The sequence below is a fragment of the Crocuta crocuta genome, unplaced genomic scaffold (assembly GCF_008692635.1).
Source record: "Crocuta crocuta isolate KB4526 unplaced genomic scaffold, BGI_CrCroc_1.0 scaffold332, whole genome shotgun sequence".
Lineage (NCBI taxonomy): Eukaryota > Metazoa > Chordata > Mammalia > Carnivora > Hyaenidae > Crocuta > Crocuta crocuta.
The window spans coordinates 1,152,230-1,174,974 of NW_027532025.1; the positions used below are offsets into that span (position 1 = coordinate 1,152,230).

General features: G+C 37.0%; 1 protein-coding gene across 10 annotated transcripts in view; it reads right to left on the reverse strand.

The window, feature by feature from the left end:
• DLG2 (discs large MAGUK scaffold protein 2) overlaps positions 1-22,745 on the reverse strand; it is a 1,377,464-nt gene that overhangs the window by 15,959 nt on the left and 1,338,760 nt on the right. For 4 of the 10 annotated variants that reach the window (XM_077776205.1, XM_077776203.1, XM_077776211.1 and 1 more), the window contains 3 exons: positions 14,674-14,773; positions 2,605-2,655; positions 1,524-1,625 (listed from right to left, as the gene is read on the reverse strand). In XM_077776205.1, coding sequence (XP_077632331.1) covers positions 1,524-1,625; positions 2,605-2,655; positions 14,674-14,773 — 253 coding nt within the window. Of the gene's footprint in view, positions 1-1,523; positions 1,626-2,604; positions 2,656-9,858; positions 9,901-13,785; positions 13,832-14,673; positions 14,774-22,745 lie in introns of all 10 variants that reach the window. The other 6 variants (XM_077776212.1, XM_077776210.1, XM_077776207.1 and 3 more) reach the window with 2 other exon arrangements.

Consider the following 22,745-nt stretch of genomic DNA (forward strand, 5'->3'; position numbering starts at 1 on the left):
CCCATAAATTAGGAATTATTAATTATGACATAATAATTTAAAATATTTATATAAAATTTTAAATACTTTGAAAATACTTTTAAGCCAAAAAAATTGTATACATCCAATGTGCACCCAATCAGAGGAGAAAATGTGTGTATAAAAAGAAGGAATAGGTAAAAATCTATGAAAATACTAACAATGATGTTATCTCTGGATCCTATGTGAAATTCTGTATTTTAAAAATTTTCTAATTTAACTTTCTTTTTAGCATTTTCCAAGTTTTGTACAATGAACACACGTTAGTTATCATAAAATAGTGCTATTAAAACAAGAGAAAGAGCACAAGGTGGAGGGGAAAGTGGGAACGATGTTTAAAGACCATTTGGGTTTTTTCTTTCCAAAGTGGGGGAAAACACTGGAGGCTGCTATGAATGGAATAGGGTTTGACTTGATCGTTTCTGTCTGGAGCCCTTCTCAATATATGCTCTGTGGCAGGATCTCTCCCTAGAGTTTCTTACTGGGAACAGTTTTATGACACACAGAGATCACCCCAGCTCCCCTCTATGTACTCACACACACCAACTCCTGATATTGTTAGGTATTCTGGGTGACATCCGCAGTGCTGAGGTGTACGAGACACTTCAAAGCATAAAAAAAGCTTAAAAATGTAGAGTGAAAAAAATGTTTGTTGGAATCAGAGTTAACAGCTCAATTATCTAATAAGTTGAAATTACCTGGTGACGGGGGAGGTTCTGTTTACACACACACACGCACACACACACACACACACACACACACATACACACAGAAGGCCTCTACACATTTCTATGTGACACAGGGGCAGTAGTGGGTGAATGGGAAGGTGTGGTGCAAGGGAGGAGGTAGAGCAGATGGACCCTTAGGGGGCTACACTCAGAGGGACCAGAAGACCTGATGATTATCCATATGGACAAGAAAGCAGATTAAAGTCTGTAATGGCCTACAGGGTAGATTAAGATTTTATACACCTTCTTGTCTTCATCCTCTCAACACCTTAGACTGTTATCACACATGGAAAAGGCTGTTTTGTTTTGGGATTGACACAAGGCCCTACGTCATCCTGAGATGATTTTAATATATGGCTTTGTTTCTGATCTCTCCTATTCTATGGGAAAAAAATGTTTCCGTGGCATTTCAATCAATTTATAAGAACATACTGATGACTATCAATAATCTTATGCTATTTATTTGTCTATTTATTTATTCTTATGCTATTTTAAATGCTATGGGAGTTATAAAGAAAGTATTCATCTTGCCTTCTAGGGGACCACAGTCAGTTTGGAGAACATATTATACCCAATAAATAACAATATATGGCAGCACTGATGAAAAGTGTTAAGCAGAGAAAATTATAAATAAGATGCTCAGATAAAAAAAGATAGATAATAGGTAACTGACAGCATTTGCATCAGTGTAGAGACCATCAGAGGAACAGAATTACACCTTATTATCTCAAAAGGAGTCAAGCTTTTTTTTCTAGAAAGATGAGAAATGATACTTACGAGGCACACAGGAGCCAAATTTATCAGGGAATTCAGATATCAAGTCATCATTGATCCGATCCTTCATGGGACCCAGGATAATCACTGGCCGGGTATAGTTTACTGCAAAGAGGGAAGGGAAGATGCAAATGAGGAGAAAGACTTGGACATGACTGCAAAACTGTTCTGAGTGGGTGAGTGTTAAGGCAAAAATGCCAAACAGAACTGGTGAGGTCGTTACTTCATTGGATGAACTGCCCACACAGCCCTGCATGAGAAATTGATGTTTAACGTTCAGTACATTGGCTGTGCCCACTTTCTGGAATTTACCAATAGGGAAAAGCAACCGCAGTGTCTGTCAATGAAAAGAAACACTTGGAGGCGTTTAGCTTACACTCAGGTTTTGCCTGCACAATGTCAAAACAACTACTGAATTTATTCAGTTGAGTGGGAGAAAAAAATTTCCAAAGTAGCTGTTTGGCCATTGTTTAGATAATGACTTTAAGAAGCAATTGTTAGTATAATGACACCTTATGTTTTTATAATTTCTTTTCCTCAGCTCCAACCGCTCTCTATTCTCTTCTGGGGTTTTCCCAATTCTGTGTGTCATGAGGTTAGAAAGAACTCTAAAGTCCATTTGGTACAACTCCTCCTTCGATGCTTGAATTTTCTCTGCAATATCCGTGTCAATAGCCATTAGCCTCCCAGTAAAAGAAATGCAGGCTTCTGGAGCCACCCAGAAGACGGCTTGTATCTTAGGACAGGTCTGCTAGAAAGCCTTTTTCAATTCTGAGCAGACATCAGTCTCCCAGGAGAGTTTATCCATTTGTCCTTCAGGTGGGGCTTTTTAGTGATTCGATGGGCTCCTTCCACTTAGGACCACTCATCTGGAGGGTGGCTCCAACCTCCTAGGACCTGTCACTGCCCATGCTTAGCAGGGAAGTTGTTTGATAATAGGACCAAACAGAGAGCAGAGTCTGGTCTGGGGACAGTGGAGCATTCAGCAGAGTTTATCATCCTTAGTCCTTCCCTCTTTGACCCTATAATGATGTCACATGATGTGGCCTGGAAATCAGGAACCAGAGCATGCTGAGAAACTTACTTTCCTGCCTTGTGACAGGCTCATAAGAAAGAATGAAGTCTTCTTGCCCTCCTGAGAAAAGAATAAAGGAAAATTACAGTGAACTAACAACCAGTCATATACCACATACCACAGCTACAAGCCCTGCTCTGAAACACAGGAAACAGACACGGTTCAGGGTTCATTTACCTTGTTCTCTTTCCTTGAACCCTCCCCCCAATCCCTTCGTCTTCATAAAACTCTTTAGCACTATTATACTATCATGTTATCGATGGTCATAACTCTAAGCAATGACTGAAGGCTAACTGCCTGCAGTTCAGCAGGGCAGTGACCTATAAGACTGCCTTCTGTCTGACACTGAGGAAGTGGATCCCCTATTACTTATAATGAAACCATTCAGTTCGAGAAGAGGGTCCATCCAATAGTGTGCTGCCACATTATCAGATTTCCTGGACTTGATATTTCGTCTTCTATTTAATTTCCCAAAAAAGCACATTGTTCAAAAGCAAGTGTCTGGTTGGTTCACTTATGTTGCAAACACTTCATCAGCATATACCACAGGACACTGAAGACTTTATTGCAATGTTAATTCATTAGGAGAATGCTGGATAGTTCAAGAAGATAAAAAATTGAGGAGGCTCCTAAATCACTGATTAGAATCACTGCTAAATCTAGCCTTAAAACTTTGGAAAGAGAACTAAGGAAGACAATGTAATAAAAGTGTCAGCCTCTCCAATGACATTTACTGCAAGCCTTCTAATTCACAGAGGGCCTCAAGTCAACAAATGACCATGGAAAGTTCATTGGTTTTAGGCAATTATTTTTTTCAAACATCTGTTTTACCCAGGTGATGAACGGGCATGAGATTAGACTGGTTCAGCTGTGAACCCAGAAGGGTCTATTCTTTCCTTCTCATTAGGCCCAAGACCGATTGCCTTTTGATACCAAAATAATTTAGGGCTATTGGAAAGGACTTCCTGTATGCTGTTCTATAGAGGAGGGTTTTAGGAGGTGTTTTTTCCTGACCAAAGGGCAGTTCAACTCATTGCTTTCCCTTCTCATCCCCCTTGATACATATTCCATCTGTCAAAGTCATGTGCTCCTCCTTTAATAGCCATAGCATCAGGAAAAGTGAGTTAATTTCATAAAAGGTATTAATGTTATGGACAGTTTTGGTAATGACAACTAATTTGGGGGAAATTAGGCAACATAGGGATAAAGCTGTGAATTATAAATGTCTTCCCCGGAGATCAGGTAGCTGGGATGGCGTAGGGGGTTGAGAGTGTCTTACTTTTTCAAGTGTGAGAAACGGCACCAGGCCAGAGTCATATCTCTTCTCACTGTCAAGAAAGCTTGCTCTGAGAATGGCACTGTGAGGCTAAACTACTTCCTCATGACATGGGGAATGAGCCTGGCATGCCTTCTTGACATGGGGAATGAGCCTGACATGCCTTCTCAGTGACATCTACTCATGGCTGCTCCAGGGATAGTCAGGGACTTTTCCACACCTGGGCATGGGTTTGATATGTGAGGAGTCAGGTTACAATTAATATTTTTTATTCAGGAAAATATGATTCCTTTTTAATAAACTAAACAGCTGAAATTTACACAGTCTAGGCCAAAAAATAATGAAAGTGATTGACTTCAGTTGTCTAAAGGCTGAGATAGGGAGAGGTCATAGGAATTCAGAAGGTAGTGTTAAAATGGTTGGGGACCAAGTATACCTTTGGGGATAGCAACATGGAGACTAGTACTGCAGCATTAGACTGTAACTTTACTGGGAAATCTTTATGGAATGATTAACATGTGAGAGGAGAATCCTGACCACAGGATAACCAAAGGTTTTAAACATTAGGAGATACTTATGCCTCTCTACTAGACTAGGAACTCCATAAAGGCAAGAACTGGGTTTCATTTACCATTGGGTCCCCAGTGCTCATCAAGGAAAAAAAAATGTCAATGAATTTGCATCCTGATTTTAGTGGTAGGAAATGGGATGAGTAATGAGGCCAAAGATAGGTTTTACTTTATGTTTCTGTCTGTATGCTTTCATTTTAGGAAGTATGGTTTTCTCAAAATAAATATAACACGTCATGTTCCCACAGGAATCTTTTTCCAATGTCCTTACGGATCATTCTGATGGGACATTCTAAAGGCAAACCTTAAGTAAGACATTTGGTGTCAGGATGTTGCATTTGTGATTCAGAAAACTAGGACAAAGCAATACGACTTTGATTAACTTTGTTAGAGAGTTCTGTAGTTCTTTTGTTTATCCATTGCTTTTTGGTTTACTGTCTAACTTACAAAAGGCACTGGTTCTTGTCCAGAGCAGGAAATCTGGCCAATAGCAGTGACAGCATCCTTCTGTCAGGGCCTGTCCCAATTCCAAAGACCCTGTGCCAATCAGGTACTATGTTAGGAAGCCTGCAGGGAAGCTCTCATGGATGGGATTATGTAATAGCTGTGATTACAGCATCTAAAACCAATTTTTACTTTCATGTGTGGGAATGAAAAGGCCTACGGGGAATGTGAAGGAGACTAAGGGAAGGAGGAATAAAAAGTCACAGCAATAAAGGAAAGATAATTCATGTCTGTATGGCCATAAAGGGCTTTCACACCTATTGCCTTCTCTTTTTCACAGCCACTTCTGTTGAGGTCGGTGCTCTAATGATCCCCATTTTACAGATGAAGAAGCTGAGGCTTGAGGTGTTAATGGGGCTTGTTTCCTCAGTTACTAAGTAGTGGAGTCAAGATTTAGAACTACATCTTTTTTTGACTCCTCAAAGAGGTGTGGAATTTTCTGTTGGGATGGGGATGAAAGGGCAGACCTTACCAATGAACAAAGAATGGGTGGCAAACTTAGGAGCTGAATCCAGTCCGAGTTACTGGGAGGCCATAAGGTGCTCCATCTATAAACACCAACTGTTTTTTTGTTTTTTGTTTTTTTTATGCTGCTGTGTGTCATCTTGGTACAATAGTCATCCTTAGTAGTTTTTCTATTTTTTGCTCAGGAGATGTTGGCACTTAGAAATAACAGCTGACAAAAAGGTACAAACTATTACTTGGTCTTGTTTTGGCAAGTGCATGGCTGAAAGTGGGAGAGCAGCACAGTGCTGTGTGCAGAGAGCTGCAGCTGTCAGGGAGTCAGCAGAGGCCTCTGGTAACAGTCTCTGTGAGACCCTTTGTGTTTAAACTGGAAGCAAGTCACTATTAGATGGTCTCAGAGTAAGACCTTCAGATTTCCTCATGATCGAGAGAAGCAAGGTGGTGTTCTCTGGGCATTTTTGGAAACTAAAAGAAATGACAGGAAAGGCAGTACACTTAATATTCCAAACTTAGTGTGTAGTGCCTGCACTTGATGATTATTAAAAATAAATGAGGTTCTTAGAGGTATAGAACATTAGTGCTAAGAAAGGGTTTGGGGCTCGTGTGATTCAGAGATGGCGAGTATGGAGCATGTGGCGTCACTCCCCATTTTATGCCCTTGATAAGCATCACAGATTGATCGTTGCCCACATTACTGCTGGGCTTCAACTTGGCCTCCATAGTTGTCAATACAATTCTTCTGGCAGTATTACCCATTGGTCAGAGTTGGGATTTTGGTTAAAATCTGCTTGCCATCTCTGCTGTAACTCAAGCTACTCAGTTTATATAAGAGATAACTGATGTTCAAAGATGGGTGATTTCTTCAAGGTCACATAGTGAATTGGTGGTTCTGGGTCTCCATAGGAGTTCAGAAGATTAAATCAGTCAATGTACATAGAAAACCAGGCTTAGTGCACAGTTAATGCTATATAAATGTTTCTGCTGGTGTTAATTTGGTAGGTGGTATGGAATAGTTGAAATGTACTGGATAAAACATAAAGAGGCTTGGATTACAAACTATATGGCAGAGTGACAACAAATGGAATTCAGAAGTAAAATCTCTTCATAGGTCTTTTAATGCTATCATATTATGCTGCCTCTTGAAGCTTTAGCTTCCTCATCTGAAAAATGGACTGGTAATACTAGACATGTCTCACCATTTTATTGCAGAAATCAAATAAAAAATAGATAATAAAAATTGCTTTATAAAGGCCAAAGAACTAGAGGAAATATAAGGGCAATCCTTGAGCAGAGTGGAGAAAGGAGAAGAATATTGGCATTATTTTGATAAATTCCAGTGGAAAAGTTTTGGGTCTCCTCATATCAGCACTCAGTTCCACTCAGATCATTTTTTCAAGGCTTGTGTTTTGAAAATCCTGCTTAACTAATCAACACCAATAGGTTAGAAAGATAATCATCAGTTCTCCTGTACCCATGATGACATAAAGAACTTTATGAGCTTTGAGGAAGGCAGGTCTCAGCTGTAGAGACTTACAGTCTTCATTATGCCTACATGGTCTTTATTGCATTCTAATACAAGGATGTTTGAAAGCTAAGATACAAAAATCACAACAGATAGAAGCCTGCACTGTACTACTTTGCTGGCAGAGAGAAATCTGGAATTAGTCCTAATTAAGAGAGTTTCAAGGGGGTCTTTTGCAGAATTTCACAAGGTGCGGCGTAATTAACTGCATTATAGCTAGTGCTCAGTACAGTTGGACTTTGAAAAATTCTCTTTTTTTAAAATAATGCTTGAGATGGTGCAGGAAAGGTCTGAGCTGTTTATTAGACACTGAGGTTTGTGTGCGTGTGTGTGCATGTGTATGTGTATATCTCGGGAAATATATGAGGCTTCACTTAAGGCTATCACGACATGTAATTCCAGGATGCAGTGTGAATGGAGCTTCTGGGGCTATGAGACATCCTGGTCTGGGACTTTGTTTTTTGACCACTAACCATTTTTTAAAGCCACTGTGTCCCGGAGTGGACACAGAATGGTTCTAACAGTAAAAAATAATACCTGGACATCAGTAGAAAAGGGTCTTTCTATTATTTGTTTATACTACTATTCATCAAGTGTAAGTTAGTCAAAATTACAGCAAACCTCAGGAATTCAATAGAAAAATGCAGCCAGACTTTCACCCTAGAAGTTGTTGCACTTTGTGCATTTTGTTGTTGTTTATTTGCGTGCTGAGTTCTAGAGTTGGTTGAGATTCATACTGGCTCTCATAGTGCCTTTGAAGAGAGCATAACATATGGTAGATGCTGAATGAATAAATGAACAACCCTCTATAATTCCTCATATTTCCATCTTGGAGAAAGACATGTTTTTTTCCCTCTAAGCTACAACAAAGGCTGTTATTACTTTCATTTGTTTGTGAAGAAAGCAATCTGAGTGGCTGATCTGTAACCTCAGATGAGACCCAAACCAACATAGATTGTTGGACTCCACATTTGCTCTCATACTGTCATAGAGTCCAGTTCTAATTCTTCTCTCTTCTCATAGATTATTCAAGCTGCTTGCAAGTGCTTCTTTTATTCACTCAGTAAATATTTATGTGCACCTACTATTTGATAATGAAGACTTATTGATGTGATCTTAGAGCATCACTACCAAAAGCTTGTGAAGCAGCTGAAAGCCTTGGACCAATTTTTCTAAGTAAATAATTCTGGGAAGAATATTCCTACCCCTGAAAGAGAAAAGAGGGGTCCCTAAAATACTCTAAGAAGGATTTCCAGAGAAAAGCATAGTTCTTATATCTACTTTCTATAAAAAGAATTGAAAGGAGAAGGTAAGATGTTTCCCCTATCTATACCTGTGAGTGCAGAATGGAAGTACAATACTTAAAACTGATTATCAGATGAACTAGGGCCATTGGTCCCGTGAAATCCAATACATAATTTATATTTTTCCTTATACTAAATTGAGGGTGCCTCATGTGTCAGGAAGGCAATTTTTGGTCACTTCTTGGCCTCGTTTCTTTTTGTTTGAAAATTAAATGAAGGGAAGGGGGAGGCAAGTGTTTCGTCAATTTGGGAAAATCGTAAAATTTCAAGAGTGGGAAGAATGGAAAAACGTTAAGGATCATCTTGAGAACAAGAACCCTTTGACTCCTTTCACCAATAAGACTTGTCATTGGACATCTTGGAATTGGAAGAAAATTAGTGGTTCTAATGTTATTTAATTGATTAAGGGTATCTGTTTTCATTTTGTCTGCATTATGTTTCATCCTCCTCCACTGGCCCCTCCCTCCATCTGCCACTTTTCTTCTTTTGCTACCAATCTGATTCTACGAAGGCTTTCTCAAAATCCACATTGAATTTGTCATATTCCTTGAATACCAGGGGGCACTCTACCACAAAAAAAGAGGCATGGTTTTATTAAATACCATGCTGTCATGGAAGAACAAAAATAAAGAGTCTCTCAATTTTAATTAATACACCATTCAAGGGGGGAAACCCAACCAATTTCTGTCTTGGTTGCTGTGGATCATTTGTATTGGGCCTGTAGTTTTTTAATATCCTCAGTAATTGCTTTTGAGTAAGCCCATTTTATGAAGGAGGAGAAATAAATATTATAGAAGTTGTGAGGATCCCAGTAATAATATGTACCTATGTTAGTCACCAAAAACCAGGAAGAGGTGGTAAGAAACCACAAGAATGCATCATAGGGATTGCTTGGTGTTTGGTGAATATTTTTATACACTAAGCAAATGGCTTGAGGTGACTAGAAAAAGACCAGAGATAATTTTTAGTTACCTACCTTTTCAGAAAGTTAAGCTTTCTGATCCAAGATTTGCTAACTTAAAAAACAGTGAGTTCCTTCAACATTAGAGGATGAAACTTTTTCATCGCTTCCCAACCATCAAGAAAATAAAGTTAGATCTATCAGTCTTTACCTTAAAATAGTAGTCAGGGAGAGAAGAGATATAAAAGTTCACACTCAATTAAAAAGGAACACAGTAATTTCTCAAGCTTTCTCTTGCACAGGGGAGCCAGAAAGAAAGAAAAAGGCAAAATGAGAAGGAGAATCAAACCTTGATGACTTTTCATCCCTCCTGCAGGGAGTTTTAATTATTTTAGGGGGTAGAAGGTCAAAGTCCACCAGGTTGAACTCCCCTTGCCCCTCCTCCCCCCCAGAAGTGCATCAGCAGGCCACAGCCAACCGAGGCTGGAATTGTTTATTAGAAAGACTGCTACTGCCTGCACAGATCACAAAAGAGTCCACAGATGGCCCTAGTGTCTTTTGTATCTTTCCACATCAAAAGACGATTTCATTTCAAGCCATTTGCTTTGGATGAGGATGATAAAGGGCAGCAACTGGAACACAACAGCAAAAATCTGAAATGACCACCACAGGCAATGGAGCAATTGCAAAGAAAAGAACCACAAACCAAAGCAATAACTTACGGTAGCTACTTTCGCTATCGCTGGCATTAGAAGAAACATGTTCTGCAAGAACAGCACAGCAAATTAAAGAAATACCAAGCATTGGAGAGCAGCCAGAACGTGAAGGAATACATTCATGCATGGCTACTACAAGTGTAAGCGGAAGGCAAGGGAGAGGCTGCAGAAGAGACGGCATTAAGAAAACTCCGATAAGATACCAAAGATGAAAACTTTATCTCCATTTCACAGGAAGCGGCCACTTGATTGCTATGGCTTCTTTTTAGTAAACAGGAAAGTATCTTTAATTACAAAAAATGCATAATGTCCATCTAAGCACTTTTCTTTTTATAAATACGTTAGCCCTATTCATATGGGCCTGATTTTCCAGCTTCCTGTTACAAAGGTCAATGTGTCTCAGTTGGACCGTTTCCTGACTCTGAGTTCAGAAGCTTCTGGCGTGTAGACACTTTTCTTACAAGCTTTTTGTTTCTCTATTTTAGCCTTTAGGTATTTTGCAGGAATATTGTGTTTCAGATTGCCAACTGATCCCTGGAATCCCTTGAAATTTATTTCTATGTAGATGCTTCATAAACTAATTCTCAGGATGAAAAGGGACTGTTGAAGATTTTTCCTGCTTCAGTGAGTGAGGAGAAAATCTTGGAGGAAGAAATGAGTCACTGAAAAATGGCTTTAAGACTCAGTTCAATATCTTCTTGATTTTATTTTAAAGACTCTTGCTTGGATAGCTATTAGGTTCTAGAGGAATGAAACAGGCAGGGGATCAATGGTCTGATACCAAACACAGGTCCTGGCATGAAATATGCTTTTAATTCATGTTAAATAACTCGCTTGTACACTGATACTTTAAATTGTTTTTAGTTTTTGTTTTTCATAAAAACACAGGTTAGGGACCTGGGTGGCTCAGTAAGTTAAGTGTCCAACTTTGGTTCAAGTCATGATCTCATAGTCTGCGGGTTCGAGCTCAGGATCAGGCTCTGTGCTGACAGCTTGGAGCCTGGAGCCTGCTTTGGATTCTGTGTCTTCTTCTCTATCTCTGTCCTGCTCATGCTCCATCTCTGTCTGTTTCTCTCTCAAAAATAAACATTAAAAAATTTTTTTTAAAAACCCCAGAGGTTAGCTGATATAACAGGTATGTAAATGTCAGATTTAGAGCTTATTTCCAAAAATCATATCATTTGTATTCTGTATTAAGTTATAGAAGATAAATATTCATTAAGTTATCAAGTTCTTTGTATATCAGGTTAATTAAATTAAGAATATGTGACTGACTTCTGATGCTCATCAGGCTTTTTAAAAGTGGTAACTGGGGACGCCTACGTGGCTCAGTCGGTTAAGCGTCCAACTTCGGCTCAGGTCATGTTCTCGCAGGTCGTGGGTTTGAGCCCCACGTCGGGCTCTGTGCTGACAGCTAGCTCAGAGCCTGGAGCCTGTCTTTGGATTCTGTGTCTCCCTCTCTCTCTGACCCTCCCCTGCTTATGATATCTCTCTTTCTCTCTCAGAAATAAATAAAAAATTTAAAAAATGTGGCAACTGTTGGACATCTTTTGAAAAGGAAATAATATAGAACATTATTCTCTCACAGTAAAAACGTGCTTTAAAGATATATATTTTTTAATGTTTTATTTATTTCTGAGAGAGAGAGACAGCGTGAGCAGGGGAGGGTCAGAGAGAGAGGGAGATACAGAATCTGAAGCAGGCTCCAGGCTCTGAGCTAGCTGTCAGCACAGAGCCTGATGCGGGGCTCAAACTTACGAACCGTGAGATCGTGACCCAAGCGAAGTCAGACGCTTAACCGACTGAGCCACCCAGGCGCCCCTAAAAGAGTGCTTTAAAATGTATTTGGTATTATAGATTTTCACCAATTGGATGGATTGTTCTTGCTTTTTTTTTTTTTTTAGCTTTATTGAGGTGTAATTGACAGATAAATTGTAATACATTTAAAGTGCGCAATGTGATGATGGGATACACACATACATTGTGAAAGGATTCTCACAATCAAGTTAATTAATACATCCTAGAAGGATTAGCTTTAGAGAATGAAACTAAGGAAAACCAAAACATGGGTTAAAAATCACAAAATCACATGACTTACTTCTCTTTGTGTTGGTGTGTGTATGACCAGCACTACATTGCTAATTTAGGCACACAAGTGCAAAGGGGCACTAGGGAAAGAAGTGTGAATTTGTTTTCCGTTACTGAAAAAACGTCAAGGTACACACCCAACAATGGTACATCTTCATGTACATGATTATCTCAAGTACCTTGAATTGGGATGACAGGGCTTTTGGTCTTTTATTTTTTGCTTGTAAAATATCTAAGGATGAAGCTATACTATCTATGCAGTGTTTTACTTAGCCAATCTCTCTTAGTATCAAGACTTTGTATAACAGAATTTTTCCACTTTGTACGTAAAGAGAAATTGAAAATATAATCCAACTAAAGTGCAAATTATGGCTAACAATAGCATTAAGTGGCAAATAACTTTACCTAGTGAAATCTGTTCAGTTTTTAAAGAGTAAACAAACATTTACACATTCTGGATTTAAAGGGTCATCACATATTTTTGACATTCTAATAGCAACTACTTTTTAGTGATGTTCATTTATTAACAATGTATTAAAATGCTTCTTCTCCCCCATCGGCCCCAGTTGAAAATCTAGAAACTGGTGGTACTGGATGCTATCCATATAATGTTGAAATCAATGTATGAACTTTAGCCACTAATTCAAGAAAAATTTCATGACACATTCCATGTAGAGACTCAAAGATAAAGTTTTCATCTTTCAAAAAGAATCAGTAGTTACTCTTGATCAGATTTTGTTTTCTCTATATATATCTAAAAAAAAGATTCCAAATTAACAATCTGAAGGAGGAAGCATATCATCACACAGGGTTATAGAAACAGCTCTTGAAAACAAAGTCCAGCTCAAAGCTATTTTGTTTAATACAAATGAAATGAATAGCTTCTAAAAATATTGCCCATAGCTGTTAAATTAAAACAAAACAAAATCAACCAAAAAATGAACATGTGATACAGTTGCAAAAGACACAATACTGTTCTTATTTCATTGGTGCTTATACAATGGGGTTAGTATTAAAGAGAGAAAAATCATAGCATAGATTAACACAGGATTATTATTATTTTTTTACTGCTCAGTGCAATGAGACACAGACTAAGGCATTAATAACTAGAAAATTTAAAGGTTTAATATACTTTAGTTTGCACTCTATACTATAGAATGAAGTCCTGATGACATAATACAGCTAATAAATTACTGATAGAAAAACATATTAATACATATCTAAAACTTTATCATACAAACATGCCAAGCAGGATCACTGCAAGTTGGGGAAAAAAATCAACCGTAGTTAACAGCAAAGAATTACCCATGGAAGATCAAATAGCTTAATGTTTATTTTTTGAGAATGCATGTTCCCTTTGACAATAAAACAGCTCTTTTACTAATAGCAAAGGACACCCCAATCATGGAAGTTGGCCAGGTCATCAAATATTTCTGGGTAAAAAGGCAGAAGAAAGGACATAAAGTAAATTTCTGCTTTCTTGTTCTAAACATTTAGCTTGCCCTTTCTTTCAACATGGCTTCTTGCTCTCTGGGAGGTGTTAGGCGGTAGAGCAAGGGATGCCATCCTCGGCATCAGGACCATGTTGGCCACATCACACGGTCAGAAAGGGAAGGTGTGAACTGCAACAGAAGTTACAGTGCCTGACACACTTTGCTTTTCAATGCTGACATGCAGAACAAAACGGTTGAAATTACTCTGGAGGAGCATTCACAGCTAGGTAACATAAAACTCGTATCTTGTGCATGCTAGGAGTGAAAGGCCCTCAAGAAAAGGAACAAAAGCCAAACTCAAAAGGAAAGGAAAAGAAAAGAAAAGTTACAGTGACCATTCCTGGGAACTTACTCAGAGTCTTTGTTCCATAACCGTCGTCACCTAATCCGGGGATGTCCTGCATGGAAGTCCCCAGAGAGAGCAATGAGAGAGGAAGAACAGCCACGGAAGAGGAAGGAAGAAGTCAGTGGAGTTGAAATGGATACTACCATGACAGACCGTGTTGCCTAAGCAATCTGGATCCCACTCTCTCTTCTTTCAAAACAACTTTCACCCCAAACTCCCTGGGCTGAGACTCAAAGATTTGTAAAGCAACTCAAAAGATTGTAAGTTAAAAAAAAAATCAGAAGACCGTTATAAAAAAGAGGAAGATTCGCCAAAAGCCATTTTTGTCCACTGTTCATGTTGCCACAGAAGTGTGCCACTTAGAGCAATGGTCCACTCCAGGTTCCAAGACAAATTCTTAGATTTAGTATTCACCAAGACAAGCTCGCTGCTTGGTAAGTGTTTAACATTGGCTGGGAGGGAGAGCATAAACATGGTGCTGGTAATCAATAGAGAGAATTTAATCACTCCCAATGAACTAGAATTCCAAAACATACATGTGGCAATGGAATCTGATATTTCTGTTCAGAAAAGAATTTGTCTCAAGCTCTCAAGAGCTGTATGATAGAAGACGCAAAGCAGACTCAGCCCTGGTCACAGAAAAATTCTGGTTGGAAGCCAAGCCCCAGCTTCCTGAAGTCCCTCACCCATGCATTCTGCAAAGAAGAGCCACATGAAGGGAAGGATCCAGACTGCAGCCAAACACTGGTCACAGTAGTAAGCCCTGACCTGCCTGCCTGCCGTGTTTGTTTGCCTAGGTGTGTGGCGTGGGGGGAGCCTACATCATGCGTGTTGCCCGTGAAGAATTGTTTTCTCTTGTGTTGCATGTGACATTCTCTTCGAGAATCTACTTACGTTCAGGATCACTGGTTTCCTGCTCACTCTGCTCCTTGTTCTTGTAGAATGGGAACTTTCGTGAAAAGATGAAGCTCTTTTTACGCTTGTCATTGAATGACTGTGAAGGAGAAAAGGCATGGGGCAAAAACAGGGGACGTCTAATTGTTGTCACACTCATGCTGACAAAACAACTAGTTTGTAAAAGCAGAGAGAGCTGTAGTGACGCAAGGGAATAGTCGAAAGAGGTGTCTCTACAGGTAGATTTTATTTTCAAGGAGTGTAAATTCTGAATGATGACACTTTGGAAAACCTGTCTCCTAATGAAAAGACTGGCTGCAGCTAAAAGATGATGGAGGAAAAGAGCCTTAACTTGGAAGCAGAAGACCAGGAGCCTCTGTTTTGGCTCTGCAATGGGCTAGTCCATCACCTTAGACAGGTAACTGAATCTTTCTAGACCTCACTATCTTCTTCATCTGCATAATGAGGATAATGATAGTAGCTCTTAGGATGTGAGACTTAAGTAAGGCAGGGTAAACTAAAGTGCTATACAAATGAGATCTTTATCACCATCATTACTTTCAGGGAGAAAAGACTTTCTTAGAGATACTAGACACATCAGTGCCTGGATATCATTTTTAAGAAGTTGCATTTGAGTTACTTCAGCTTGGATTTAATTTAAAACACACAGACAGGTATGTGGACTTATGATATAAGATAATTATAGTGTCACACATAGATATACGATAATTATTCTCTCAAAAGAGATTTTAAAGACACAGAGCTCCACGCCCTCATTTTGTAGGCAGGGGGCCAGAGGCACAGCAAAGCTGAGTCCCTTGCTGATATCACAGAGCTAGTTGGTGACAGCTAGGACACTGTCAACCAAAATCTGATATTGGAAAATATTAACTTGATATTCACTCAGGAAAGGGAGGAATAATGGTCATTCATCTATATTCTGACATGATAAAAAATACAGTAAGAAGGACTCTTCTTAAAAATGTAAACCACTTCATTTGGTTAATGACATTGAATTTAAAGTAATACAGATACACATAATATAATAAAGCTATTAGAAATTACTCATTTGCTTGCCTAGAAGACTCCTTAAGAAAAATTTCATTTATTCCCACTCTTGCTGTTATGTAAATGCGTTGTGGGGTTCTTCTTTGGGAAATGTGTTCACAGTCATTTTACAAGTTATAGGCTATGCGAGTCTTTGTAATTTCATATTCACATATCATTTAAAAATATGTTTCACCAGCTTGATTACCATCCTTATTGGACTGGCTCTGAGAGTCACTCTCCAAAGGGCAAGATTTGTTACCACGTAGGTATTAAAAGGAATGTGCCAAAGACTATGAAGGTAATCTGGCAAGGGGTATTCTAGAATAGTTTTAGCAATGGCAGTTGGTGGTAATAAATGTGAGGTCAACAGGGTGACTACTTGCAAGGGGAAGTACTTGTTTGGATGTATGTATTTTGGCCCATTGGTGGGAATCAGTTGGGTGCCCTTATGGATCTGAAGCTTGACTAAATAGTCAAATTTAGAAATAACTCATTTTATTTGTATACTCATGCACTCTCAAATATCCATTTTGGTAGTCATGATTACTTAGGAAACATTAAAGTGATAAAATTTTGGCACTCTCATTCGGGAATTTGTAACTTTTTTGGGTATGGTAGGAACTTCACCAAAATCAGTGGAGCTTAATTTTATGTTCCATTAAGAAAGCTTCAAGAAAAACAATAAATCAAATACTTAAGAACTTTGAAATTAGGGAACATATTTTATACTTAATATGTCAATATATTCCCAGGGTAAAAAGATGTATTGCTTCAGAATTTATTACTCTGCTGACAGCACTTAGGTTCCATATAGTTTTGCCATAATTTGTGTCCAAAGGATTTGTGTCCAAAGACTAGCTGGGAACTTCCCCCCAAATTTTCCCAGCTAAAAAATGACAAGTCCTTAAAGGAACATTAAATATTCTTGCATCACTCCAGTTTCATGCCACTTTTACATTTCAAGCATATTTAAACTTCAGTAACTGAAAATAAAAGAAAAAAATTATGTAAGAATTAATGACATGTGATATTGCAAGGTATGTTAGACATTTAACTTCAACATCATGGATGACTTGTCATGCAAAAAAAAAAAAGATTTTACAGACGTTCATGCAAATATGAAACAATGCCCAAAGATGTAAAGCCTGGGGCTAAAATGTAGACACAGATGGACAGTGTGGAGGCATCTGAGGGCCAAAATGGGGCCACATGCAAACCACTTCATTTAGCTTGTCTCATGGGGTGAAAGGAAAATGAAAATATGTTGTCTGTGATTTAGTCTTTTCTCTTTTCAAAGCAAGGACTGTAATGTGTTTACATTTCCCAAGTATGAAAATGTGTATCATGAGTCACCCAATTGGAATATAATAATATTTAGCACCATATCTTAAAAAAACAGAAAATACATAATAATTCCTGAAAAATAAAATTATCTCATGCACTAGTCTTATTACCCAACGTTATTTTGTATTGGAATTAACGAGAAGGTATTAGAGTCATTGGTGGTTAAACTGCCTTACATTTATGGACACAAAACCAAATCACAATTTCCATTCAAATTCACAGACTTAAAAGTCACACATTTAGGGTCTTAGTTAAAATTTCAAATATAGGAGGTTATATATGTGGTTTATAATGCTCTAACACTAGTCCTTATATTTTATTAGACATGTATAGTGTCATTATATAAGCTTTTGTTTCTGTTAAAAATTTTTTTAATTTAAAAAAATAAATTCTGTTACATGAATGTTAAGTGAGAATAATAAATTAGCACCTTTACTATTTATAGAACACAGGGCTCTAAAGCAACTGAAGGCTGGTTTGCATCTCTGTAAATCATAGTTGGTCAATGCTATGTTTTCCTCTACATTGCAGTATCTTAAATCTCGATCTAATGTTTTCATGGCAGGAAACCTTTTTGAACAGAGACTTTGAAAATACCAATCACATGTGGTAAGTGGCAATTTGGCATATCTAAGAATTCCATTTTGAAATTTGACCTGAAGTATTGGGTTTTTATGAACAAAAGTGATACAACAACTACAATTTATGGAGCACTTATTATGCTCCTTTGAGCATACAACCAGGGTTGTTCTAAAAGCTCTGCATGTGTTAATCTCCACACTAACTTCATGAGATTGGTATCATCATTATTCTCATGTTACAGAGGAGGAAAATGAAGTTTATAAATCTTCTGTTACTTGTCCAGAGTCATATAGTCAATGAGAGGTAAAGTCAGGATTTGAATTTGCAAGTATTACTGGTTGCCAATATTGTGGTTCGTTATGAGCAAGAGAAGCTTCTGCAACTCAAGCTGGTTTCAAATGATATTTAAGATTATTAGCATTTGACTTTCATGATACTTTAGTTTGTCATCATTCCTACAGGTTCACACTGCTTGGCGATTATTTGTTTAAGCCATCAGGTGCTATTGGATCCAACATTATTTTTGTGGGCTATTCTGCTACAGGTTTTTTTTTTTAATACTCATTCATATTTTTGAGTACTCTGTTCAATTGTTCTTGTTCTTATGAAATATAAGAAAATGAAATAAAAAAAGAATTTCAGTGGGACAAGCTATGAATGGCAGTTAAAAGATGAGTGTCCATGACAGACAAATCTATAGAGACAAAGTAGATTTGTGGTTGGTTAGGGTTGGGGATGGGGTATACAGGGTATACAGAGAGTTGGTAGTGACAGCTGGTGAGTATGGTGTTAGTTTTAGGAGAGATGAAATATTCTAAAATTAGACTGTGGTGATGGTTGCATAACCCTATGAATATACTAAAAAACACTGAATTGTACACTTTAAGTGGGTGAATTGTATACTATGTGAGTTGTATCTCAATGAAGCCATTAGAAAAAAGGAACCTCTCCCCAAACCCTACATCATGGAATGGGAGGAAACAAACACAGCATATTTGAAATTTTATATGGAGTGAATATTTTTTATTTTGAATTGAATGAGAGGAAAACACCCTCCCCAACCCTTGCAATCAATCAGATACACATGCTTTGTTTATCTGATTCTTCTGTTCTTCTGATAAATGAATACCTTTCATGTTGTGACAGACATTAGAACACCCATACAAGGAGTCAGCATGTTATCACTGTCACTCAAAAGTCTCTAAGTTGTTAGGTCAGGTGGTATGAAACTACCCAGCATGACCCTAAGTAGTAATGGCATTGCTGAAAGAAAGAAAGGAAAAAAACCCAAAACAGCCAAATTGCTCCTTCTTCCAATTGAATCCCACGTTCTTACAGACACATGGGTGAATTGATGTATGTTTTATTGTTTTCATCCAGAAAACTTTAAAACTAGGGGCATGTTTCAGTTTCTCTTTTCACTTCCTGTTCTAATTTTTCAAATCTCAAATGTTTCCTAGTTCTAAAATGTCACCTTTCTGATATGGATGTTTCCCAGGAAGAATTCAGATTTAAATTTATGCGGAACCCAGATACACAATTTTTGTGGCCTCTTTATCTTTTATAAATGCTTCTTTCCTCTTAATTCATTCTGGTCTCCCCTCCTCTAAGATAACTACATTCCCTTGGAAAGCTGTTATTATAAATTTGGGCCATCACTTTGCATTACATATATATCTTGTTTTTGTACAGAAAAGGGAACTGTATATAACAAGAGAGGTTCAAGAACAAGTACAAATGAAACAAAGAGGTGGTTAAAGGAAGGATAAGAGTTGGCTTAAGATACTTCTGTTCCCAGAAATGTGTCTATATGGATTTATGCATACATATGTGTGTCTATAACATTGTCCAATTCAAAAAGAGTTCCATTTGCAATCCTAATGAATTAATGGATCTAGGCATTGAGCATCAATAGCTGGTAATATCACATACAAATAAAGGACAATCAGATAATATATGATTCCTTATGGGAGAGCAAAATATTACTACAGAATATTTTTATAAACCTCTATTCTCAGGAAAAAAGAAAACAAAACCCTTTTCTCCCCAGTGAATCTGAATATAATTCAACCTTTCATCCAACTGCCAGTTTATAGAAATAAAGAGACAGAGAAACATGATAAATTATACTATCAGGAAAATCTGAAGCAAACTCTATGAGACAAATGGCTTGGTTTCTTAAATATAAAAACTGAAAGAAAACAAAAAAATAATGGAAGGAAAACATATAAATCAGAAGAGACTTAGAATGGATCAATCAATTATAATAGATTTCACTTCCAGCATAACAAACTAAGTTTAAAACAGAACAAAACAACAAAAAACAATTATTGTATTTATGAGTCAATTTGAGACCTGAAAAAAGACAGAATATTTATTAATTCAGTAATTGTTAAGTTTTATGTGTGATAATGGCATTGTGGTCATGCCATATTGATATATTTACAGTTGAAATGCTTTGACACACTGCATTTGCTTCAGAAAATATGAGAGGAACATGATATTGTCAGTACCCTCATAATATACTCTAAAGATAGAATTATAAAGAAATCTTTAACTTCATGTAGCAGGTTTATTGTTAGTTGAATTCTGAAACCATTTGGTATGTGAATAATGAGATAATGAGCCAGTGAGTAAACACATGGATGTTGTTGGGAAGTTGGGTGGTCACTGCAAAAGAAGAGTGAGCTACAACTGTAGGATGGAAGAAGGAGAGGAAGAATCTTATGATGGTAAATAGTAATTAAAGGCATCCTAACTTATGATTTTCCAAAAGACTTTATTTCCTCTCTGTCCATTAAAGGAGCCTAGATATAATGATACTCCAGGAGCAAAAAGCATACTTGGTGCTCAGATTTTGTTTCCTAAATAAGGAATTTTTTGTTTCCACAAAAAAGGAAATATTTTTTTCTTTTTTGAAGAAATGGCTCATTCCATCAGCAGGGAAAGTATAAGGTGAGTCTGAAACTTTGTTGGACTGGAAAGTAAGAGGTACTAAACATAAACACAAAATCAATACAAAGCTTAAAAAAAACTAAAACTAACGATGGTGTCAAAAGGACACCAAAGCCAGTTTAAAAGGATCACAGCAGTGAAGTCTAGACAATTTGAATATTAAAATGAATAATAAACAGTAATGGAGTATAGCACATTATTTTAAAAAAGAAATTCATGAGTCCAGGCAGATTACCAAAAATACCTAAATTAAGTAATCAAAAATGAGAAGGAAGTGAAAGTTTTTTGCTATAGTAGAATGACAACTATAGAAAGAATGATAAAGTGAGAAAAATCACTGTTTTTCAGCCACCATAATAATAATTGATTCAGGCAAGAATCATCCATGGTTGACTATTGATTGAAAATTTGTTGAGGAACAGGATATTTATCTCCTCACAGGTATTTAATTATTAAAAAGGTGAGTAAAGGTATCTTTCTGGTAAAGTTACCTGGCAGATATCACCTTAGCCAAATGATCAAACAGCATCACCAAAAAGTGAGATAACCTGACACCATGTATACAATATCACTGATGTAGGATCCCTGCCAAAAATGCATTAGAGGAAACTGACCATGAAGAAATAATCAGAAAAATTAAAATTAAGAGGCATCCTCTTAAAATGTTAATGTCTTGAAAAACATATAAAGCTAAGGAACCATTATAGATTAAAGGACATTAAGGAAGTGTAGTTCTGGATTAAATTCTGCATCATAACAACAACAAAAAGGATTGTAGTTTACAAATATACAGATATATATATATATATATATATATATATATATACACACACATACATATCTCATACACATGAGAATATGTACAAGACTGTCCATGATTTATGAATTGTTGAAGCTGAGTAATAGGTACAGGAAGAGGTTCATAATTATATTCTTTCCACATATTTATATGGAATAATGAACTTTGATTCATAACATGCCATACACCAAAATTTTCTAGAGATGAATTACAGACCTAATTCTAAAAGCTTAAATTATAAAATTTTTAGAAGAAAATATAGAATATATTTGTAATCTGAGATAGGGAAAAATTCCTTGGATGGAACATAAAGGCACACATGATAAATGAAAAAATTGGTAAATTAGATTTCATCATAGTTAACAACTTCTGCTATTCAAAAGAAGTCACTAAGAAAGTGAAAAGACAATCCACAAATGGGGAAAACATATTTATAATACATATACCTGACAAAGGATTTTTATTCAGAATAATTAAAAACTCCTACAATTAAAGAATAAAAAGAAAAAAACATCCAATTAAAAAATGGGCAAAAGACTTGATTGGATACTTAAGATAAGATATACAAATGGTCCAAAACATATGAAAAACATCTTGAGTCATCAGAGCAAAGCAAATTAAAGCCAAAGCAGGATACCATCTCATACCCACTAGAGTGGATAATATTGAAAATACTAACCAAACTAAGTGTTGGTAAGGATTTGAAGCAATTAGAACTCCCTTAAAAATTGTTGGTGGGAATGCAAACTGGTTTAGCCACTTTGAAAAACAGTTTGGCAGTTTCTTATAAAGTTAATCATATAGCTAGCCTATAATTCAGAAATTCACCCTTTAGATATTTACTCAAGAGGAAAACATATGTCCATAAAAGGCATGTACAAGACTATTTATGTTGACCCCAAACAAGAAACAACCCGAATGTCCATCAACAGGTGAAATCATAAACCACAGTATACTGATACACACAATATATTGTTATTGCTACTCAGCAATAAAGAAGATTGAAATACTTCACCAATAAAAAGCAACAATATCAATGAATCTCAAAAGCATTATGCCGAATGATAGAAGGCAGACACAAAAGAGTACTTATGTATGACTTCAATGATAAGAAGTTCTACAACAGGCAAACTAAACTATGGTGATAGAAATCGAATCAGTGGTTGAGGAAGGATGAACTTTCTTATCCATCTTTATCATGGTTAGAACCAGGACCATGATACTTACCCAAAATATATTTTTAACCTAGGCTCCTCTCTTAAATATATATAGATATATCATCTATATCTTCACTCAGGTGGTAGTTATGGGAATACTTTCCCCTTTGCCCTTCTCATTAATA